This window comes from Oreochromis niloticus, linkage group LG7, assembly GCF_001858045.2.
Source record: "Oreochromis niloticus isolate F11D_XX linkage group LG7, O_niloticus_UMD_NMBU, whole genome shotgun sequence".
In the NCBI taxonomy this organism is placed as follows: domain Eukaryota; kingdom Metazoa; phylum Chordata; class Actinopteri; order Cichliformes; family Cichlidae; genus Oreochromis; species Oreochromis niloticus.
Window position 1 is genome coordinate 43,038,064 of NC_031972.2, and position 13,740 is coordinate 43,051,803.

The 13,740-nt window shown below is 38.0% G+C and overlaps 1 protein-coding gene across 8 annotated transcripts in view; it reads right to left on the bottom strand.

Moving 5' to 3' along the window:
• LOC100695872 (transcription factor SOX-6) overlaps positions 1–13,740 on the bottom strand; it is a 101,568-nt gene that overhangs the window by 42,210 nt on the left and 45,618 nt on the right. For all 8 annotated transcript variants that reach the window (XM_019361678.2, XM_005459959.4, XM_013264204.3 and 5 more), the window contains one exon: positions 5,369–5,458. In XM_019361678.2, the coding sequence (XP_019217223.1) occupies positions 5,369–5,458 (90 nt within the window). The remainder of the gene's footprint in view (positions 1–5,368; positions 5,459–13,740) is intronic.

Consider the following 13,740-nt stretch of genomic DNA (forward strand, 5'->3'; position numbering starts at 1 on the left):
CTTCAAGATTTCATCTGATTATCATATGATGTTTCATTACATCACAATAAATATGAAGGCACTGCTACATCAGAACATGCGCAAGTAACTATTCCACTGAATAAAATTGTTTATATTTGCATTATTTAATTATTTTCTTTTATTATTATATATTCAGTAATATAATGGCTGGCTGTGAATCCCCAAACCATATGACACAGTTATGTCTCAGGCTACTTTCTTTTAAACCCACACAAATGCACCAACAAACACATTTGAACACAAAAGCCACACATAAAAATACACACAAACCATCACCCACTCACAGGATCACACCTCTGACTAACATATTGATGTCTCTGACTGTGCTGAGCTTCTGCCAAACCATCATGTTTTACCACGGGATCTATGTGCCAGACTCCCAACATTGCTCTCTACAAGACTAAACAGTCTCCTCAAACTTACACCACAACAAACACTCTGACTCTTGACCCCAAGACAAACACAGTCACTCCATTTTGTCCAGAGACGTGCTCGTGCTCTCTGCAAGCCAACGGCGTGTAAAGATCTCACATCCAGTCTGCCAAATTTTAAGGTTTATTGTAGAGAAACAGCTCGCTTCTCCAGACAGACGGTTGCATATGAAAGTATATTTTAAAAAAAAAAGAAATTGCAATGTGAGTAAGATGCCTTATTTAACTGACTGCTGAATTTGAGTGTGATTATTGCTGCCAGATGTGCCTGCTCATGCATCTGACAGTAGAATCAGACACTTTCCATCCATCTGTTAATATGAGCTCATGGAAACATGGGAATGTCAAAACCAGGAATTCTAAGAATACCCAAATGTCAAAAAATAGAGAAGAGGTAAAGCTGGAAAAGAAAAAAAGATGAAAATGTCCACATACATATCCCTATTGCAAACAGCTAATTTATCTTCTGAAACCTTGGTGACACTGCTGAGCTGACAGGTGTCCAGGTTTTATTCTTTTTCCATTGCAGTTATTTTCTACCCAGCATCTTCTTAATTTGTTGTAGTGTAGTCTCATGAAGTTTAAGAATATATAAAAGAAGTAAAATCATTCTTCTCATTTTAATTTATCATGTTTTGCCACATACTTTTGTAAGTGTAAATGCATAACTGCGACAATTACAACGACAATTACAGGAGAAAATCTTTTTTTTTAAATCCTTCAAAATAAATCATTACAGTTGCACAAGATTCGCTAGCATCATCTTACAGAATTGCACATCTCTGCTTGATCAGTTCATCTTTTTTCTCTTTTTCTATTAAAAACTCATTAAAAGCAAAGCTATAGGTTGGAAATGGGGGGAAATACCAGTAAACTGCTGCCCTCTGTGACTAAAACAACATTTTTTCGTGATAGGAAGAAGAATAAGAGAGTGGAGAAGAGTAGTATTTAAAGCTTAGTGCTAGAATATTATTAAGGAGGATATCAGGACACAGTAATGAAGAGCAACTAAGAGCAAATAATTAGACGAAATGTCACGCACCTCCTTCTGGAGCTTCATAGTGTTTATATATTAATCCTGGGCACATTCCCAGTTGTTTTGCTGTGAGTCATAGTGTAGTGCAGCTAAAAAGTATTTACTCACACATAAACATAAATATATTGTACACAAGGCAAACTGAAGTCATACCTGACCGGTAACGAACATTCCAGTAAATAAAAGGAGGTCAGTGGATTTTTTTTTTACCCTAAAAATAACTGCGACTGAACAAATAGGTCCAGGTCGCTGTGTGAGGAGACACAGAGCAACAGTTGTGTTTGCGTATTTAGGTCAGCCAGACCAGGCTTCGTTTCAACCATCGAGAAATAAAACGCTTGAATTCAGCGAGAGTATTTTCTTTAGTGAGGACACAGCTGGATGAACAGAGACATCTGTGTGCCGTGTTTGTGTGATCATTTGTGTGCGTGCGTGCTGGTACATGCTATATTTATTGGTGTCTTCAACTAACACATAAGAATTGAGTCCAACTTTGTGGATTAGACAAGAATACTCTTGTCTTGTCTCCACTGAAGTGCTATGAAATATTTAAATAGATGGTAAAGGAGGGTTTCTGTCACACAAATGACAGAAATAACTTTTAAAAGTCACCAAAACTGAATTGCATGAAACACAGATCCATAAAGCTTTTATTTGTCATTATAAGATTAACTTGTATTTTTCAAACATAGAGCATCCTGTAAATTGTGAAACTTTATTGGGTGGGATTATTGTTGGCCATCGATATCATGAGAGTAGATTAGTTTAAAGAACTTGCACGCTAGTGTCTTTCTTCCCCAGGAAAACTTATTTGTGTGTTGTGTCTGCTCCAACAAACAAACTAAAAAAAGAAAAAAGTTCAATCCAAATCTATCAAATAGGTGTAAAGTAGTAATATGAAGCACTGTGCTTTTAAATAAGAGTAAGTGTATTAAAGAACACACAGGCACTTTAATTGAGGCTACTGAATGATCAGTTAAATGCTATTTAACTGTTATTTTTCAAGTTATTAGAAACTTTAGCAAATTCTGCCTAATCAACAAAAGTTTAATAATGCTGTCATGACTCCAGCTGATATATACTTATTTAAAGCAAATGAAAAAAAATATCTCAGCTAACGTTCTGCTAGTTCATGCAGTATTAGACAATTAAAATATTTGCATACGTCTTTATCTTAATAATAATATTTCCTCCTCTGTGTCATAAAAAAATTTCATCTGAATGCTGCTTTTCATGCAGAAATATAGTCACTTTCAAAGAGGCTGAGATGCCTCTGCATATCCTTTACCAATAAAAGTGGTACGTTTAATAGATTAAGACACATGTGACAGGCGCTAAATCTGCAAAGCACATCAAAACAAGTGGAGCATGAGAGGCTTAAATCTGAGCAGGAACGTGCCCTTGAAAATACTTTTTTGTACCTTTTGTAGCTGTCAAAAATGTTTAAATTTAATTAAAATGAACTGATTTATTCATTTTTTATTCCTAATTTAAGTTTTCTATCCTGTGTGTCTCCTCACACAATGACCTGAACCTATTTGATATGGCAACAATGGGAGTGATAGTAATACCAATAAAAAAGTAAGTAACAAATATTTATATAAAGGTTGATTAAGAAAGGTGAAAAGAATCGTTAAATGCTGATTGGCCTTGGCCTTGGACTTTGGTTTGAGATTAGAAAAATTGGAAAATCTGTGCAGACAAGAATGCGTATGTAACTTTCAATTAACAACCTTTTTGTATAAGAAAGATAAAAGCATTTGAGGGAAGCAGAGCACGACTTTTGGCTTAGTCTTATAATTTCTCATTTTCAGCAATCAGAGAGGACAGCTGTTTTTGTTTTCGTGTAAATATGTGCCACACTATAGCAACTACACTGTGATCGAGCACTTGAATGTCTCATTTTAATATTTCGCAGTGAAAACAGAAAGAATCCAAAGATAAAGATCATTTCTGCTGATGGAAATTACCTTCACTTCACTCTTACTTGAATTTCATCTTACTTGTTTCTTCTAGTTTGAATAACTTTACTGTATCTCTGCACTTATCTGACACAAGAGCACTCTTAATGAGTTGTGTAACCTATGCTAAATTATTACTATGCAAAGGGTGATTAAGGGTGTTTATTTTATCTGAGTAAGTAGGGTGCTTGTGGAGGTAGTCGGTATGACGACATAGAAAAAGCGTCTGATATGTGTCCTACAATAAAAGTCAATGTCTGCGCTGTTCTGCTGAAGAAGGTTCTCTGTAGTCCCCTTTTTCCACTTTCCACAGAGGAAATACTTGCCATTTCAGCTGGAGACGATCACAAACGGTTCCTCTCACTGAAGGCAGCTCGACTGCTCTGCCATTAACAACTTGTGTTACAGCACACAAACAGAAAATGCTGTCGCGATAGAAAGCATTTCCCTGTCTTAATATATCAGTTTTTAGTCATTTGTTTTTCTACCTCAATCTATTTTTATTATTTAACTACCATAAGCACATTTTAGAAATTTAAGAAAGCAATTTTCCTTCTTATGTGTGAGTTGTTTAGTCAGACGCGGTCACACACACACACAAAAAAACTACACTGTATAGTAGTTCTGTAAATTCAGAGCAAAGACTCTCATTGTTTTTTATTGTTGTATTACTTGTTATACTAACCAGTCAGCCTCACTGCCTGCAATCGAGGCTCCACACGGTCACTGCTCTAATATATTACAGCAGACAGGGCCTCCTCGTTATGACAGCTCAAAATATGCATGAACTTTACCAAGTCAGGAGATGTAAAACATGCCGGGGAAGATAATTGTAAAAGTAGATCAATAATATCGGATCTGCATTTCAGCGTTGAGAACAAGCACTATTTTTCTAAGTGGCTTTGACTTCATTCCTTTTAATAAGCGCTGTCTGCGTCACAAGTGGTAGAGCAGCACCACAGACGGGCAGAGGGTGGTCTCTTCATCGATTGTTGGCCAACATGTAACTTTTCTTTTTTTACTCCCTAAAAACCGGTTTAGGTATCAGCCCCCATGCGTCAGCAGTGTGTGATATACAGTGATGTCAAGAGAGGTAATACTTGTAATTTCATATTTTACTTATAGTATTTAATGTGTAAAGAACTGCTTTTCACACCGATCACCCATACATGATCTTATAGCTTTATTAGTTCTAAATTGCATATTGTAATGCAGTTCTAAAGCAAAATGATAAGATGTGCAAAGAATAAAAGTAAGGTAAAAATATATATACATATATGTTTTCGTTTCTTCTGCAGAATCTGGCTAAATTCTAACGTTTGATCTCCCCAAGAATGCTGCTATTTTCACTTCTGAGCAGGTCGAGAATTCATTTGTCTCTGTGTGATTTATGTCTTCGTAAATGCTATTTGCTGATGTGGACTAAAAAAATATAGGACCATGTGCAACCTCTCCTCTCATACACACCCTTTAATCAAGGGTACAATTTGGAGTACTTAGTGCCACCCTCACAGCTCGACAGGTAAGCCTGGCTACCGTTTACTGTGCTGCTTTCATATGCAGAAACATGAAGCAAGTATACACACAGAGCAGAGAATTGCAGCATATCTGACCGTTTCTTACCCTTGAATTTAGCGTTGCACAACAGTGTCTTTTCTGCGCACGTACCATTAGCTTTTATTTATAACACTCTTCATATTTGAGTGAACCAAAAAGAAAAAGGAGAGATTCCGCAGATGCTGCAGGTTTTGAAAAAGGCTCTACTTATTGTGGGGGGGAAAACACGCTTGCTGTCTTTCTCTTGTTTTGCCAACTGTGGCAAAGGGCACAGTTAAAGCAGGAACAGTATTTATCAGCATACACTTTGCATTGAAAGAGAATGTAGATATAGTAGTAGCTGCTATCTTTCTCACTCTTACCTTTAACCTCCCCCAAGAGTTCAGTGGCGTTCAAGCGATCCACGCGCTCCTTCCAGTCTTTAGAGAGGAGTCTTTCCATGCAAGAGGGTTCTACAAAAACAAACAAGCAAAACAATTAGTTTCATTTTATCAAGTCTGTTTCCATTTGTAACTTTCAGACAATAGCATCATATTTAAAACGAAATATGCATTTTACAACAGTCCACCTGTTCAGACACTAATGCTGGGGTCTCACAGGAGGCCTGACTGTCGCCCATGAACATAACACTGGGGAAGTAGTAGCAAGAGGAGAAAATTGGGTGATGATGATAAAAAGTATGAAAAGGACAAGACACAAGAAGAAAAAAAACTAAGAATGAGTACATTTCCCATCAAGGAGAGGAAAAAAACAATTCCTCCTACTTTATCTAAAAAAAAATAAAAAATTAAAAAAATGCAGCAGCTGACCAAATGAGAATGTCTGCATTGTTTAGAGATGGTTGTCTTTTTTTTTCTCACAATGTGTCTCATAGCCTCAGGATAATAGACATCAGAGACACGTGGTCTCATAAGATTCATAAGGTCCCATTTGTTCAACTGGAGTCCTGCTGTGAACTTTACTTAAACAATGGGAACTTTTCAATTCTTCACCAGGCAAACAGTAGAGAGACAAACTTGGTAGAGACAGATATCTGCACATGTGCAAGCAGGATTGTTTGTGTGCCTCTGTCTGTGTGTGCGACCTGTGAATGAAGAAACAGTAAAGTGTGCACATTGTCAGGCATCAGCAAATAAATGTAAGCAAGTATAGCCTGTTAAGTCTTGAGGTATATTTTGTGTTGTAATAGGTCTCCGCTATAAACCCTTTAAATTTAACAGTTTTTGTCTCCAAATGGAGGCAAAAAATATAGTTGCTCTATCATCCTCTGTTTAAAGGGTACCTATGAGGATGGGAGAGCATGAAACACAGTGCAAACACAACTTTTGTAATATTCAGAAGATGACTTTTCAGAAAACACTGCTGACAGCTCTCAGCCCTCAGTGTACCAAATTTTTCCAGCGTGTGCTAGAAACACATAAATACGAGTTGTTCTTCTGTTTCAGTCACCACCACAAACCAAATGTGAAGCCAGAAAAGCCTGAAATCTTAAGGATTATACCTTTAAGCATAAGCATTCAGAAATACAGCACCTGCACTACTTACTCTGTATGTCAAATTTCTGCACACGTTACCACACAAATCTTTAAGGTCCTTCATTTGTGTATACACTCTTGTTTTTCTGCCGGCGGATGTGTCATAGATGGTGTCATGGTCATGCACGGACCCATGAGGAGGCCTCAGTCACCAAGAACATCAAAAAGCGCACACACATATACACACACACACACTCGGACAAAAAAAGGAGACATTCTTGGGTTCAGTGTGGAAAACATGCCCCTAAGGGATTGTCTGATTTAGAATGGTTAAGTCAGACAATAGCTTATTTGTGGTGCCTTTATCCTGACAAAAGGCGCTATAGGCATTCATAAGGGCACATGGTCTATTGTGAATGGCTTAATGTTTAGTTTGTGCGTATGGGCCCATTGTGCGGTCATGAGATGCCGTCCACCGGCCGAGCACAGCTTCCTTATTAGGTCCATTAAAACCTTGCATGTTTACAGTCGGATTATGATTGTTGTAAATAAGCTGATGCAGCCGTCCTCGTCACATGGGTTCAATGTAAACAAAGAGGGGGGCAGGGGGCAATGGCACCGAGGTAGGGTGGCAGATATATACAGAACAAAGAAACAATTTAAAAATGACAGAAATTTCTTGTGGTGATTTCCCAAATTAGGCAATAAACAGCGGGTATTTCCAGGCAGGCGGACCACATTGAAGTAAAGTAATGTAATGAATATAGCTTCCAACCCCTCCGGACAATGGAATCCACCTGATTTTTTTTTTTTTTTTTGATTTTCTTTCACAGATTTACTGTACAAGTGGCTCCACAGGAAAAGTATGTGTGTACATTTGGTTCAAGGGGTGATATTTATGGAGGAAGGCTGTGGGACAGAGGCAGGATGAGGGGCTTTTCTTCTAATCACAAGACCTGAAGACGCCAATGTGCACTTGTGCAGTGCGCCTTGTATCAAACAATATCAAGGAACCCAATTTATGAGAGCACTTAGTGAAGAAAATACAACCTATAACTCCAAGACACATCTGCATAAGTCAACTGTATGTGTACTCTATTGCACAATTTACACTCCTCGTACTGATAAACAGATCAGATGAGGAGACTGCGGGGGGATGAGAGCGGTGTGGTACGAAGAAAGAGGGGACGAGGAAGAGGACGAGAAGAGAGGGATGAGAGAGGATGGAGGGAGATGTTTTACCCTAGATGGCTCTTTATCCGTCACCGCAACTGAGTCAGGGTTCAAGTGCTGTTTAGATTGGTGGGTGGATAAAAATTCCTTGCTGTCCAGAAACAGGCCTCTTTATCAAATGAAGGATAATACGGAAATTGGACGGGTTAAAAAGACGAGGGAGTGGGTGGATGCTTTGGGTGGCGAGGGAAGAAAGGTTACATTAAAAGAACGAAGGGGAAAGGTGGATAGTAGGGCAGGGGAGACAATGATGAAGATGATTGTTTCAGCAATTTGGAGGAATTATAAAGACAAACTGAAGTGAGTAAAAACAAATGGGAAGGACGACATAGAAAAAGTAAGAATAAGGAAAAACTTACACTACATCAAATAGTTGCTGATGTGTTCTTGATGCTTGAAGCACTCCGAGAGCGCATACTTCCAGCAAGTCAGCTCACTCTCTGGGAGGTATTTACTTTTAAGGGAACAGTATTGTATTTTGCATACATTCTTTCTTTGTTCTTTAAACAAACATACTTTAAGACGTTTGTTGTACAGTAAAAGTGCAGCGTGCAGGCTTCTAATTTTAAGTACAAATATTTGTTGTTATTATTATTTATGTGGATATAGTACATGTGCACCATGTATGTCACTGTTAGCAAACTGCTTTAAATGTTTAGTAATAAATATAAAGTGAAAAAAGATCACAAGTTTATATTAACCCCCACCCCAAAAATAAAATGTATTTAAGTTGTTATAAACTGTTAGTGTAATGTACACAACATTACATTATACTATTAATAAGCTATAGTCAAAAAGTATCCCATGCCAACATTATCCCTTTCACCTTCAGATTAGTCTATTGTCCATGACAGAGAGGTCAAAGGTCAAAAAACACTTGTAAGCACAGGCACAAGTTATACGTCTTTTTTTCCATTTTTGACCAATAAATCCTTCTTGAGTTGAACTTGAAGACCTCGATATATGTTAGTCAAATTTTAATGGACCGTTAACATGACCCCGCTCTACACCCCTACACAGTTTAACCAGAATTCATTCAAAACTTTTCGAGCTACTGTGTTTACAGACAGAAAGACACACAAACACTACCTCCATGCTGGAAGTAATAAAAATTTACTCTCCCAAATCAAAACAATTTAGACATTCCTTTTCTCAACTCCAAATCTGGAAATTCCCTTTTTATTTGTTGTAAAATAAAAAATATTTTCAAAAAAGACTTTGTCACAAGCAGGAACAAGTATGGAGAAGAGACAGACAGCTAGGGTGAATGAGCGATAAGATCAAGTGAAAGCGAGCCAGAAGGAAGGCGAAGAGGAGAAGAAGCGGTTGAAGAGATGGAGTCGTAGTAAATCAGCGCCGAGGCAGCTAGCAAGCTGGCGAGTGTTTAGGGTAAACACACTTTTATCACCTGTCCCCACGCCAACCTGCCAAGAGACAATGTTTTGGGTGTTTTACATGAGCCACAGGCAACTTACTGTGTTCTTTGCTGTGTGTGCTTTACTTAGTGTATGTGTGGGTATGTGGCAGGCAAGCATCAACAGTCCAAAAGAGCAACTGCCAAGAAATACACAGTGTGCCACAGGCTTCTACTATATGACTGTGTCACTCTCTTCTCACTCTTTCTTTTAGCTTCTCGTATTCCTTGTTTTTAAAAGTTGCTCATGAAATGAACTTTTCAGCAAAATGTTGGTAAGTAACAGATACGTATGAATAGGAGTAGAGAGCTATTTCTCTCAACCTAGAAGAATGGCTGTGTTGGAAAAACCACCACTTTACTAAACTTTACCTTTGTGATTCATAGTTTTCTAACAAGAGAGCTCAATATGAAGCAGTGGAATAATCTATCCTGCCAAATCCTTCATTAGTGCAATATTTATCTTAAAATTACTTACAACAGGTATGCACCATATTACAATGAAGTTTGTTTTCTAACAAAAATGTTTAGGAAATACATCTTTTTTGAAAGTTTAGTTCACTCACGCTGAGCAGATTTTTGTGTGAAAGCTTAAAATTAAGCTTTAAATTGTCCACATACATCGTCTCTTTCAGTCTCGCAAACAAACACATTATGCTTAGTGAGAGAGCTCGGGAACTCGGAGCCCGGGACTGTGCAGTCTAAGGCCAAGGTAAAGAGAAAAAAAAGCATTAATCTGAAAAATTACTTAATGTAAAAAATAACAAAATCCAATGTTCTAACCAGTGCCTGATGTTTGTGTAACACACCCACAGCTAAAAAAAAAAATGTAAAAAAAATTGTGTCTTCACTTCACTACTGAATGTGTGTAAATGGAAGCTGACAGCTACACTTTGCACTTCCAAATTTATGCCAGTGCTATGACTTCAACTGCAGACCCCACAGGATCAGAGAGAGAGGACGAGAAAGAAAGAAAGAATTTGAAGAGACACAAAATTTAAAAAATACTGTTTAGAAGAAGCAAAGAGAAAAGAAGCATAACATTTTGATGTTAAAGAAACATTAATGTTGAAGAAAAAAAAACAGAGTGAGAGGCAGACCAAGAGAAACAGAGAGCGCGAGCGCAAGACGGAGCGAATGATAGAGTAAAAGAGAGAAACAGAGCAGCAGAGGCACAGAGAGAGCAGCTGTCCTAACAGCTGGCCAGCAGGATTGATGTCTGAGTGAAATAAAACTCAACATATGTCCAAACACGAGGAGACAGGCTAGCCAGGAGGAGGAAAGAGACACACACACACCCACATAGACGCAAAAACACACAAACGCAAGCATACACACACTGATATGAGAACACTGAAGCACTCTGAAGCACTGAAACATACATCCACACCACACACACTGATTAAAGAATGCCAGTACACTGCTGAGACGTTTAATTGCACAGAGGGGGGCACGTAGATAACAGACGCATGTATACACACACACACACACACACATGTTCAATGGCCTAGCACTTCTCGCTCAGTGTTGTAAAACCATTAAACTGCAGCGTGGTTAGCCTGGCTGCGTGTTAGCACGGTGTCCATTTCACACACACTATTTTCATCTGTCAGATGACACCCGGACTCTCTTGTCAAAGAACATGGCCTGAGAAAGCAGCCGTTGATCCTGACCGGGGGGGGGGGTCTGCAAGTAGTCCTGTGCAAACCTCTTCACATACATCACCCTCCTTCAAAAACACAGACACACACACACACATTCTTTTGCCAGAGGGCCACTTGTAGGAGGAACCGAATATTGCAGATATAATTTAAATAAATACTCTGTTACATTTACAATCATAATCACATTACAACTAATGCTACACAACAGGACAACAGGACTTATGAAGTCATATATATATATATATATATATATATATATATATATATATATATATATATATACACATATAAAAAAAATTTTGTTGTGGAAGAAAAAGAAATGACAAGAAATTGCTTTCACCAGCTTGTCTATCAAATGTCAGAACACTGTGAAAATGAAAATTCACAATTGAGAGACCTAAATTCAGTATTTAGAAACAACCATAGAAACAAATATTGAAATATTTATTTGACACTCCACATCCAGTGAGTGTCAAAACTCATGCTAAAGAATATTTCCTTCATCAAGAAATGCATTTTGCTTCCTGTCTGATGTAAACCTGTGATGTTGCAGGAGCCTGTAGATTACCTAAACCCCTTTATGTCTACAAATTCATATGGTATGAAGCAGATCTTGTATGAACAAATCAGCTGACTAAACTGCAGTGTAAATAAAAAATCGATTGCAACACAAAATTTAAGAGGCCACCCGAAGACACCACTTTAGTAATGTGCCATAAATCTACTTGGCATTTAATTGGTATGAAATTTGTCCTTTGACAGTTAACAACAAAGTTTTTATTCATTTACTTTACCTGCAGCTTAGACAAAGTCAGTTTCCAACATTGCTTAGGTGGGGCTTTGATTCACATGCTAAAAATACTCATAAACTACTCCCCCCAGCAGTGTAAAGCACTTTACGTGATATAAGATGGGCGTACTGCTGAAGACTCTGGGCTGAAACCCGGTGCTGAATTAGATAAAGGATAGTGTTTCTACTGAAGGTGTGACTTTAATACTAGAAAAGCCCAGCTGTTGATCCCGGCGGTGCAGTCAGAGAGGTCAGGCCTGCTCTGAATTACTACACTGATATCAACAGCCGCTGCTGCCTGAACGTGAGGAAACAACAAGGTGAAAATTTGTCCTCGAAGCAAAGGTACTGCTTTCTACAGCCTGCTGCACACTGATGTGACGGCAGGATTTGAAGATAAAAGTGAAAGTAGTATAGCTTAGTCACTTTTGGAAAAGACTTGGACAGATGTCACACCTTACTTGTGGATGATTTTATTTTGTAACTTTCAGTTGTTTTAAAAGGTAATAAAATACACTTTATTTCTTTATCTCCACTCTTTATGTGAGTGATGGAGAATAGTTAAGCAGGTTTCGCTGGCAAGCGTTTAAAAACCACCACATACGCCACAGCTTTGGATTTAACTACACAACTTTGTACATTTAAATAAATCTGTGACCTGCTTTAATTTAAACTGCACTGACTGAAAGGTTTGTAACATCAAGTTCTGCGGATAAAAGAAAGAAAAAGAATGAGTTATAAACAAAATAGCTGGGCTTGACCACACTTAATAGGACTTTGGTTAACAAGAAATTTAGATCTGTAGTTTTTTAAATAAATAAAAGAAATTTGAAAATGAGGGCACTTATATCCAGGCAACAAAACTGCTTCTTTGTCAAACACACAGTCCCAAAAGATCAGTTCAAGGCCCAAGCTTCTGGCTCCACTTTAGATTTAATATATGAAATCTTATCCCTGCTAGCACACACACACACGGACATGAACAAATGTATACACACAGAAAGATGTGTTGTTCAGGCACAATAGAAGTGCTGTTTTGGGTCGGGCCCCCACGGGAGCTGGTTTGGGTGGGGCCTGTGGTTTTGGTGGAGGGAGAGGGGGCTCTGGGAGCTGACATTGAGTCTGGGCTACGTCCTCAATTATTTCACAGCAGACCAAAGAGAAGAAAAGGCAAATGAATCCAACAGAGCCGTCAGAACTCCCAACCATACCCACCTGCCCCAAGCAGATACTCTCGCATCACAAAAACAATAAAAAGAAGGAAAAAAAAGGGGTTGCATATGCATGTAATGCAGCTGCTCCTCAAAACATCAATGACAGGAGAAATCATCAGACACAACTCTTTATAGGTACTATCGGCACGCAGTTTTAACACACTTCCAGGGTTGACAGTGCCATAAAAATTTTGCCGTGAAAATAGCGTCTGGTTTCTAAGAGTGATGAATCCCTCTGCGTTAAAATAATTAAAAACATTTAATTTCATAGTCAACCTGCACTGCACTTGCAGTAGGACTTATTTGAATTTTTTTCCATAAATGTTCTTTGAAAAATGTCTAATATGTCTGTAGTTTAAAGCAGAGTGCAGAGTTCAGAATATGAATTCATTCGAAGGAAAATGACAGAAATTGAAATGAAAAAAAATGTAAAAGTTGGTCTGATTATCTACCAAAAATCTTTAGTCATTTAAGAAAAGAAAAAAGTATTAGTCCTGTGAAAACAACAAATATTGACCACTAACTTTTCTCCAAAACTGTGTTATAAACAAGTGAAATTAATAGATTAGTTCATTTTTGTTTAAGAGGAATAGCATTCAAATACAAATCAGACTGGAAATGCAGTATCCCGCATATTAATGCCGTGTGTGTGTGACGGTTTAGTCGAGACAAACAATTTCCATCGCAGTTTGTAACGCAGTGCATTAAAGTCCACATCTTTGAGAAGCCACGTCAAACATGCTCCACAGGCCTCAAGCAGAATTTATCTTGGCTGTGACACAGTCGGCATTTTTTTCCATTATGGTTATATCATGCTGGCCTTCACCAAATTATCAGGATCAAATTGGCACTTTGCTGAAATCCTAGTAAAAAAGGAGGACTTGATAAAATTGCAATTTAACCTGATTCTTTTGGACAACATTCAAAACTGTTCCGACAAACCA